This window comes from Acipenser ruthenus, chromosome 2, assembly GCF_902713425.1.
Source record: "Acipenser ruthenus chromosome 2, fAciRut3.2 maternal haplotype, whole genome shotgun sequence".
Classification (NCBI taxonomy): Eukaryota; Metazoa; Chordata; class Actinopteri; order Acipenseriformes; family Acipenseridae; genus Acipenser; species Acipenser ruthenus.
The window spans coordinates 100,545,415-100,557,057 of NC_081190.1; the positions used below are offsets into that span (position 1 = coordinate 100,545,415).

The window sequence follows — 11,643 nt, forward strand, 5'->3', positions numbered from 1 at the left end:
GAGGTTTTGATCAGCCCAGCCAGAGGAAAGCAATTGCTAGTATATATATATATATATATATATATATATATATATATATATATATATATATATATATATATATATATATATATATATATATATATATATATATATATATATATATATATATATATATATATATATATATATATATATATATATATATATATAGCAGTGTGGAGTAGTGGTTAGGGCTCTGGACTCTTGACCGGAGGGTTGTGGGTTCAATCCCCAGTGGAGGACACTGCTGTTGTACCCTTGAGCAAGGTACTTTACCTAAATTGCTCCAATAAAAACCCAACTGTATAAATGGGTAATTGTATGTAAAAATAATGTGAAATCTGTATAATGTGAAATAATGTATAATGTGATATCTTGTAACAATTGTAAGTCGCCCTGGATAAGGGCGGCTGCTAAGAAATAAATAATAATTATATATATATATATATATATATATATATATATATATATATATATATATATATATATATATATAATCACCTGTCCTGTCCTGTACCAGGCAGCCACAAACTTGAGAACGAATCCAGAGGAATGCTCAGAAATTAGACAATACTCAATAGATCCCACACGTACATATGCGGAGCGAGACATTTTAAACTGACCATCATTCACAATATTCGAAGCAGTTTAATCATGTATTAAATTGTGAAGTTTCTAAAATGTTTGAATGTATTATACTTTCTCTAAGAGGCGATTATGTCCTGAGATGTGGTCAACTCTCTTGAAACCCCTCCTCTCCATATATGGGCCTATTATTAACTCTTTCCTCAGACGTTTAGTTCAGTGAATTGAACTCTGCAAGGTTACTGAACGAGTTCTTTAGATTTGTGACGTATCCTATTTGGCATTACAATTCCCCAATCAGCTGTAAACTCTGTGGGTGTTGATGACTGCCATTGGCTGGGAGGGAGAGGGCGCTGCGCAAAAACAGAAAAGCTGGGCACTTGGAGCTCAGAAGTCTGCCGGCAGAGATCACAGGATCTGCAGCTGGGACAGTGAGACTGTATAGAAAAAACAGAAAGATATTTCTTCTGAGAGATATAATTATGTGTGAAAGCTAGATTTTACAAGGTCTCTGTGTACTTCAGTAAAAACTTAATAGATTTTTTTTTTCAACACATAAAGGACATGTTCAGATGCTGCATCACCTTGTTTACTCAGAAGCCAAAGCTCAGAAAACCCAAAAGTACCAAAATAGCTTATTTGGGATCAAACGGCTATATCTATCAGGAAAGTTCAGCGGCAATGGTCTGTGGCTACAAGGAATAAGAGGACATCAATTAATTAACTAATGTGGGAAACCTTACATGTTCGTCATTCTTTGGAGTGAGGTGATGGGGAAATTGTAGGCTAAGACAGCAGGAATAAACACAAGTGCACTTTTCTTATTTGGAGATGATTGTGTTATTTCTCTTGTTCTGTATCGTGGATGGAGAGGTCTCCCAGATACGCTTTTCTGTTCCAGAGGAGCAGGACCATGGCACGTTTGTGGGAAATATTGCAGAGGATTTGGGAATGGACATAACAAAACTTTCAGCGCGTAGATTTCAGACTGTGCCCAGCTCTAGGACTCCTTACCTCGAAGTGAATTTGGAAAACGGAGTGCTTTTTGTGAATGAGAAAATCGATAGGGAGGAGATCTGCAAACAGAGCGCTACCTGCCTTCTGCACCTAGAGGTGTTTTTAGAGGACCCTTTAGAGCTGTTCCGTGTGGAAATTGAAATCGTGGATATCAATGACAACCCTCCAAACTTCCCCGAAACCGATATTCTCGTAGAAATCTCGGAAAGCGCCTCTCCTGGAACTCGCTTCCCGCTCGAGAGCGCATTCGACCCAGACGTTGGCACCAATGCACTCCGCACCTATGAAATCACCACAAACAGCTATTTTTACCTTGATGTACAAACACAAGGTGATGGGAACAAGTTTGCCGAACTCGTACTGGAAAAGCCGCTGGACCGGGAGCAGCAATCAGTACACAGGTATGTATTAACTGCGGTGGATGGTGGTCTGCCTCAGAGAACCGGGACGGCGTTGCTTGTCATTAAAGTGCTAGATTCCAATGATAATGTTCCGGTGTTTGATCAGTCTGTGTATACTGTCAGCTTGCCTGAAAACTCTCCAGTGGGCACGCTGGTCATTCAGTTAAATGCTACGGACATGGACGAGGGACAGAATGGTGAAATTCTGTATTCGTTTAGTAATCACATATCCCAGAGAGTAAAGGATCTGTTTAATATTGACCCAAGAACTGGCAGAGTGGAAGTGAGCGGGGAGGTTGACTTTGAGGAAAGCAGCGTGTATCAAATCTACATACAAGCGAAGGATTTGGGACCTAATGCTGTGCCAGCTCACTGTAAAGTTGTGGTTAAAGTGATAGATGTGAACGATAATGCCCCTGAGATCAGTTTCAGCACCGTGACCGAATCAGTGAATGAAAAGGCTGCCCCGGGCACTGTGATCGCTTTGCTTAGCGTAACGGATAAGGACTCCGGGGAAAATGGACAGATCCACTGCGAAATTCTGGGAGACGTACCTTTCAAGCTCAAATCTTCTTTTAGCAACTACTATACTATTGTTACTGATGGACCTTTGGACAGGGAAATCGCTGATTCCTATACAATAACAGTTGTGGCAAAAGACAAGGGATTCCCTTCCCTAGCCACAAGCAAGTCCATTAAAGTGCAGGTGGCAGATGAAAATGATAACGCTCCGAGGTTTACGCAGGAAATCTATGATGTATACGTGACTGAAAATAATGTGCCAGGAGCTTATATTTATGCAGTAAGTGCGAAAGATCCAGACATCGGGCAAAATGCATATATTGTATACTCCATATTGGAGTGTGACATTCAGGGTATGTCTGTTTTTACCTATGTGTCAGTCAACTCTGAAAACGGCTACCTGTATGCACTGAGATCGTTTGATTATGAAATGTTAAAAGACTTTAGCTTCATGGTGCAAGCAAAAGACTCCGGCAACCCTGAATTATCTGCTAATGCTACAGTGAACGTTGTCATAGTGGATCAAAATGATAACGCACCTTCAATCGTTTCCCCACTTGGTAAAAATGGCACCGCCAAAGAGCATTTACCCCGTTCTGCAGAACCTGGGTATTTGGTGACCCGGATAGTCGCAATTGATGCGGATGATAGTGAGAATGCCCGTCTGTCTTACAGTATATTAAGAGGTAACGAGATGGGAATGTTTCGAATGGATTGGAGAACTGGGGAACTCAGGACTGCCAGAAGGGTCCCAAGTAAAAGAAACCCGCATCACCCCTACGACTTGTTGATTGAGGTAAGGGACCATGGACAGCCACCTCTTTCATCCACAGCCAGCATTCACATCATGATTGTGGACAGTGTCGTGGAAGGACGCAGTGGGGACCATGGTTCAACTAAAACAAAGGAGACCTCTTTAGACTTGACTCTCATTCTTATTATCGCACTGGGCTCCGTGTCATTTATATTCCTCTTGGCTATGATCGTGCTGGCCATCAGGTGCCAAAAGGACAAGAAACTGAACATTTATACATGTTTAGCCAGCGACTGCTGCCTCATCTGCAGCCCTTGCTGTAGCAGGCAAGCAAGAGCCAGGAAGAAAAAGCTTAGCAAGTCTGATATTATGCTGGTGCAGAGCTCGAATGTGACCAACACGACACAGGTCCCCGTGGAAGAATCCGGGAGCTTCGGTTCCCATCATCAAAACCAGAATTATTGCTACCAGGTTTGTCTAACCGCGGAATCTGCCAAAACCGATCTGATGTTCCTAAAGCCCTGTAGCCCTGCCAGGAGCACAGACACAGACCATAATCCCTGTGGAGCCATAGTGACAGGTTATACAGACCAGCAGCCTGACATCATATCTAACGGCAGCATATTATCAAACGAGGTAAGATCATTCAGAAAACTTTTCTTTTTTAAATCAGAGATCATTTTGGATTTTTTTTTTTAAAATTCAGACATATTTTTTACATATTCGTTTTAATAGCTTTACTAATTGTGATCATTTTCCTCACCACTTGAAACAAAACAAAACATTATGTCGCTTATTATTACGCGTGTTTTGTTTTTTTATTTATTTATGTATGTATTACATTTTTGTGAACCTTTTTGTTCCGTGAATTGAGTTTTTGTTCAATATACAACACAGTATTTGTTATGCAAATTGCTTAAAGCTCACAAAACATACAATGCGCTTTGCCTTCACGTACTCAAGCTCACAATTGCCCACTCCATATATATATATATATATATATATATATATATATATATATATATATATATATATATAGGCAAAACAAAATTATAACTACCAGACAGAATACAACAATAATAGCATTGATACAACATGTTGGTCTAATCACGCACCGGTATGCAGGAGGTGCAACGATTCTAGTAATATCGAGTGCAGTCTGTTGAAAAGGGGTTGTTGGAGCAAGCCACAGTCGCCGCTGTAAGAATGTACATTAAGGATGCTTGGCACGGTCTAACAGTGCAACACTGAAACAAAGATTCGTCTATAACTGGTGTCAGCTCAGTTGTTTCTTCAGCACAGAATCATTTTTGTACTCGCACTGCCTGTGGTTACTAAGTGGACTACTTAAAAAAGGGAATCACTTTCGGATTGTGCACAAATACTGCACTGACACCTATTTAATGGTATCAATGAAAAGCGATACCTCTCATAAATATTTTCATATATAATGTGATTCTACTAAATGCAGCACCCAATTCTATATGAATTAGACATTTCAAAAGATGTTTTTGTTTTTATTTACCCTCTTACATTATCGCTTTTGACGTTTCAGACAAAACACCAGCGAACTGAACTCAGTTATCTTGCAGACAGACCGCGGCGTGTAAACAGGTGAGAAGATGACTCTGTGAGAGCGCTGTCCAGCACTGTACTGTATTTGAAACGACAAGTCTTGAAACAACAAAAGCAAATTAACAGCCCACTTGCTGTTCTTTGTACGCTACTTTTATTAGTTATTTATATATTTAATTCGTGTGCTTGTTGTTTGACTGTTTAACAATTTAACACTCTGTGTTATGCACCTCAAGACCTGCGACGAATTGCAATTCTTTCTCTAGCCTAATTATCGCAATTCTTTCTAGCCTAACTATCGCAACAAATGTGGCCATTATTTGGCTTACGTGCAGTGACTATTCTTCTACAGTTTAACGTCAATATTTTCACTTTTTTAAAACATGTTATTTATTTATTTGTAGTTCTGCTTTCCAGGAAGCGGACATAGTAAGCTCCAAGGACAGTGGGCACGGGGACAGCGAGCAAGGAGACAGCGATCACGATGCCACCAATCGAGGGCATTCTTCTGGTCAGTCCGATTAAAACTGTTTTATGTGTTTTCTTTTCTACATAGATTTTGAAAGTGATCAGCAGTTTTTTTTTTGTTTTTTTTTTTACTAAAATGTGCTTCCAAGATGGATAAACTGTCCATTTTATACACTCCCATGACTCAAATAACTTAAGAATACACAATCATGAGTTTTTAGTGTATTCTTTGGATTAATGATGTGAGGTGCATTGTTCTATTACAGTGAAATAAAGGGTGGTGTCACGAACAGTGATCTAGCACAGTAGTATAAGCTTTTCTGCTGACGTTTATACCTGTTTCATTGATAAGGAACGGATGTTACCAGTGATTGCAATCGTACAATGGTAGTAAAATGGTTACTATGTAATACATTCTACTCAATTGATTATTTTTTTACAGCGATGCTATTTGTTTTATGCGTTGAAGTGAAAAAAAAACTGGCAATAGTCGCTTTCTCACAGCATGTCGGACAGCATTATGGTGGCATGCTGAACTGTTTGACAGCGCATTTATGTCTGCTATACCTAAACTGTTATTCTTATAGTTTGATAAATTATTTATCTGTTGTTGCGTGGGTGTTTTGATACTGTATTCATATCCAGACTTGTGAAGTCTGTCACATCTAGCAACACGCAGCATATTCTAAACATGTGTGCTAGTATTAATATCTTGACGATCAACCCCCGCAATATTGACATACACACGCTTGCAATTACCCTTGCATTGTACCCAATTCCACTATTTCCCCTATATCAGGCCCCTCTTCTGTCTTGGCTGTGACGATGTCCGGTTTATTATATACATCTTTATTCGAATTTAAAACAAAAGCACCACTCAATGGTTCCTTTATCCCCCCCTCCTCCGCTGTTTATAAATACGCAGCCTTAATCAGGTCCTTTGGATAGCAATTAGTCCTCAACAACTCAATGGACGTGACGGAATTTGAAAACTAATGGTCTGTTTGCAATTTGGGGTATGGGAACTAGATAAACTAGCAGTGCCAGATGCCGCTTAGAAACAGTCGATTCATAACCTATGCGCCGACAATTCAATACATATGTCTGCTGAAGAATTGCATTTTTCTTGACTGTTTCGTTTGTCTTTTATGGTATGTCGCGTTGCTTACTCCTTTTATTAAACCGTTTAAAATACAATTATACTTTTGTTTTAAGTACATTTTGACATCAAATAATACTTTCAAATTTGGTAGGGTAGTTAAACAACTCAGTCATGAATCTGTTTTAAATATATTTAAAATAAAGTTATAACAAACACAAACTGTTTATTATTATTATTATTATTATTATTATTATTATTATTATTATTATTATTATTATTATTATTATTATTATTATTATTTATATAAGTATATGCTCCGCTGTTAAGTGAGCCTATCTGATTCATACTCCAGTCTATGTTTTAATTTGAAAGGTTTTTGATTTGTATAAAATCTTATGCAGTACAGCTGGGATGAGGGATAGCTCAATTGTTGCATTCTATGTCCTAATTAAAAAAAAAAGTAATTTCAACAGCCACCAATCATTTACATACATTGATACTGAGGAGCTATTTGTTAAATCATTTACAAAAAAAAAAAAAAAAAAAAAAACTGTTTTAATGCTTGTTGCATGGGAATGTAGCTAGCTTTTTGTAAAGGTCAGGGTTTATGTGAGTAGATTTAATTCTGTGTATTTGGCACATCACAAGTTGGAATAGTTGTTTAAATGCATAATGATATACAATACTCACACTGGTGTACTGATAGATACAATACAATATGCCAGACAGTAGAACCTTTAGGCTTTCTCTGGAATGCATATTCTATTTTGGTTCTATATCAGACCATTCTACGTATGGTTCTAATTGTGCTATATATAAGAATGCCTGCAGGAATACTCTTTTCCAAGAGTGTGGGTTATAAGACATTTAACATTGATTTCATGTAATAATTACATGATTAGTCATTGCCTTAAAACATTTAAAATTCACTTTTGTTTTAATTTTAATTTAACGATGTCACCAGCTATTGTGTATTGTTTAAGAAGTGTGTATTGTGTAAGATGTGTGTTGCGTAAGATGTGTGTATTGTGTAAGATGGTTGTATTGTGTGTTGCGTAAGATGTGTGTTTGTGTAAGATGTGTGTATTCTGTGTTGCGTAAGGTGTGTGTATTGTGTAAGATGTGTGTATTCTGTGATGTGTAAGATGTGTGTATTGTGTAAGATGGTTGTATTGTGTGTTGCGTACGATGTGTGTATTGTGTGTTGCGTAAGATGTGTGTATTGTGTAAGATGGTTGTATTGTGTGTTGCGTACAATGTGTGTTGCGTCAGATGTGTGTATTGTGTGTTGCGTAAGATGTGTGTATTGTGTAAGATATGTACTAGAATTGAGACCTGTGGGATGAACTCTTGGGGAATAATTTTCTAAAACCAGAGCAAAATTTGCCCTAAAGGAATAAAACAGCTGTAATGTTATAAAACGAGAAAGAAAACTGCATTCATCTATAACTAATGCATTTTTTGCTAGTGGTATAGTACTAATTGTTTTTGTATTTTTAAATTATGTATTAACTTTTATTATTGTTTCATATTCTTAAGGAGTTTGAATAGAGTCCACATGCAGGTTTTTTAAAGGTTCAGTGCTACACAGCATACATGATTGGCTGACCTACTGTTGTTTATAACAGCCTTAAAATGATAAAGGATGACCTAACAAGTATGCATGTAAGGATGTACACATTTAATCAGTCTTTATAATGGATCAACCAGAGATTTTACTGTGTTAAGTGAAGTATACACTGCAGTCCATAGCGTGATTAGTACAGAAAGAACTGACTGGAATTTAGTAACATCAATTTAAATACAGATCTCATACAAGATACAACATATCTACAATCACATTTAACAAAACACTAACAGAACAAGTTTGTACTCCTTTCTTGGAGTATTGCTGTCTCTTAAAGCAAGCCCATTATAACTGATCTCTCACCTCATCTCCCTGATACAGGTACTATCTCACTGAGTGTGTCCTTCCACTGTGAGATGTAAACTGTGACTAAATGCCCTCAGAAATAGATCGAGCTCAGTAGGGCTCATGTTTTGATATGTAACTATTAACTGATCATTTGGGATTTTTAAAATTATTATTACTGAAAAGTAATCAACCATAAATAGACAATATACTTGAAAATAAAAGGTACACTTTAGACATATTTGCACTCTTAGCTGCGATATATACAGTACTGTGCAAAAGTTTTAGGCAGGTGTGAAAAAATGCAGTAAAGTAAGAATGCTTTCAAAAATAAACATGTTAATAGTTTATATTTATCAATTAACAAAATGCAAAGTGAGTGAACAGAAGAAAAATCTACATCAAATCAATATTTGGTGTGACCACCCTTTGCCTTCAAAACAGCATCAATTCTTCTAGGTACACTTGCACACAGTTTTTGAAGGAACTCGGCAGGTAGGTTGGCCCAAACATCTTGGAGAACTAACCACAGTTCTTCTGTGGATTTAGCAGCCTCAGTTGCTTCTCTCTCTTCATGTAATCCCAGACAGACTCGATGATGTTGAGATCAGGGCTCTGTGGGGGCCATACCATCACTTCCAGGACTCCTTGTTCTTCTTTACGCTGAAGATAGTTCTTAATGACTTTCGCTGTATGTTTGGGGTCGTTGTCATGCTGCAGAATAAATTTGGGGCCAATCAGATGCCTCCCTGATGGTATTGCATGATGGATAAGTATATGCCTGTACTTCTCAGCACTGAGGAGACCATTAATTCTGACCAAATCCCCAACTCCATTTGCAGAAATGCAGCCCCAAATTTGCAAGAAACCTCCACCATGCTTCACTGTTGCCTGCAGACACTCATTCGTGTACCGCTCTCCAGCCCTTCGGCGAACAAACTGCCTTCTGCTACAGCCAAATATTTCAAATTTTGACTCATAAGTCCAGAACACCTGCTGCCATTTTTCTGCACCCCAGTTCCTGTGTTTTCGTGCATAGTTGAGTCGCTTGGCTTTGTTTCCACGTCGGAGGTATGGCTTTTTGGCCGCAAGTTTCCCATGAAGGCCACTTCTGACCAGACTTCTCCGGACAGTAGATGGGTGTACCAGGGTCCCACTGTTTTTTGCCAATTCTGAGCTGATGGCACTGCTGGACATCTTCCGATTGCGAAGGGAAGTAAGCTTGATGTGTCTTTCATCTGCTGCAGTAAGTTTCCTTGGCCGACCGCTGCGTCTACGGTCCTCAACATTGCCCGTTTCTTTGTGCTTCTTCAAAAGAGCTTGGACAGCACATCTGGAAACCCCTGTCTGCCTTGAAATTTCTGCCTGGGAGAGACCTTGCTTATGCAGTATAACTACCTTGTGTCTTGTTGCTGTGCTCAGTCTTGCCATGGTGTATGACTTTTGACAGTAAACTGTCTTCAGCAACCTCACCTTGTTAGCTGAGTTTGGCTGTTCCTCACCCAGTTTTATTCCTCCTACACAGCTGTTTCTGTTTCAGTTAATGATTGTGTTTCAACCTACATATTGAATTGATGATCATTAGCACCTGTTTGGTATAATTGTTTAATCATACACCTGACTATATGCCTACAAAATCCCTGACTTTGTGCAAGTGTACCTAGAAGAATTGATGCTGTTTTGAAGGCAAAGGGTGGTCACACCAAATATGGATTTGATTTAGATTTTTCTTCTGTTCACTCACTTTGCATTTAGTTAATTGAGAAATATAATCTATTAACATGTCTATTTTTGAAAGCATTCCTACTTTATAGCATTTTTTCACACCTGCCTAAAACTTTTGCACAGTACTGTATATATATTAGGGATGACACAGGGTACTCGGGTATCCAGGTTACCCGGTTCTCGATATTACCCATATCCATTTTCAGGATTTGATTCCTCTGATTCCTTTTTTGCTAAAGTTGAACGTGTCAGTTTTCTGATGATATGATTCCTCAAAACACAATGCTCTGTCAATTGCACCATCGTGTATCAATCTGTTTGTACCACTGAAGCACAGAGAAATTAGAAATTATAATGCAGAGCTCCAGACTGCGATTAAAATGGTTAGAAATGCAAGAACAAAAAAAAAAACATTTTGACAACTTTTTTAGTGGTTAGGCACAAAAATGCTGCATCTCCCTTTAAAAGCAAGTGTCAATATTTACGAATGCGAGATGACGTCAGTCTATATACACACACACACACATACAATGAAAGTAGAGTTCAAATTTCTTTCAGCCAAACTATATTTATATGGCTTACCAAACAAAATTCATCATTTTGCTTCAAAGAGGTTTAAATACTTGACTCCCGCTCGTTTCTATAATTCATCAAAATCTCTTTATTGGTTTAAAAAAAAGGACATGGCTGTAAAACAAACAACACTTTTCGACATTAACGTGTCTTCATCAGGTATATTAACACCGGCAGAATACATGAACCCCAGTTTCTTGCAACAGTTGTGATGGTGACCAAACGTGTGAGTACTGTTGTGTAAAAAAAGTAGCTTAAAATGAACAGTTGTTTAGGAAATGTAGAACAAGAACAGCAACAAATAAAAATACACTTAAGGTTTGTGTCTTGCACACGTGCCATTAACAAAATGCCCTGAAAACAATGTAATTAATGAAGGGCTGTAATGCAGCAAAAAGAGCAAGAATTAAACAAACAAGGATGTGAAAAGGTTACCATACCAGGCTGAAAAAAGCTGTCTTTGTGAACTCCAGTAAACCAATGTTATCTTTCGCCAGTCAAATCATAGAGTGCCTAATAAAGTTTTGAGTCAATACGAATAGATTTTTTTACGTCTCTTGCGTCTTGCATCCCAGTAGATTTTGTTACATTGTTTACCGTCAGGAGTTTATGTGATTTAATTGCACAAGATTGCATGGTTAGATGATGAGCTGATAATATTTCTTCAGTCACAGCCATTTAAGAGCATCGTTACCATTATGAAAAACAGTATGTAGCATGAGCTTTGTACTAAAGCAGGGTCAGCTGTTGAACAAAGTTTATTTCTCAAGCTGGCCATTTAAAAAATGTGAAAGCAGAACACAGAGAAACAAATACGGTTAGCTGGCTTACATTCCATTCCCTTCTCTTCTCCCCTGCTCCAGCCATGACGTACAACGACCTTCAAACTTCATTATTTTGACCTACAGCCATAAACACGCACGCATTAGTTTGTAGTGCTTTAGGGACAAATACGGTGTTATTAACCCTTTCCAGGAATTGGGTAACC

At 38.1% G+C, this 11,643-nt stretch overlaps 1 protein-coding gene across 2 annotated transcripts in view; it reads left to right on the forward strand.

Annotated features, from left to right (window-relative positions):
• The first annotated feature begins 1,000 nt into the window (after nt 1–1,000).
• Nucleotides 1,001–11,643, forward strand: part of LOC117408621 (protocadherin-10-like) — a 21,005-nt gene continuing 10,362 nt past the window's right edge. For both annotated transcript variants that reach the window (XM_034013782.3, XM_034013783.3), the window contains exons 1-3: nt 1,001–3,936; nt 4,856–4,914; nt 5,280–5,386. In XM_034013782.3, the coding sequence (XP_033869673.2) occupies nt 1,438–3,936; nt 4,856–4,914; nt 5,280–5,386 (2,665 nt within the window). In that variant the 5' untranslated portion in view covers nt 1,001–1,437. The remainder of the gene's footprint in view (nt 3,937–4,855; nt 4,915–5,279; nt 5,387–11,643) is intronic.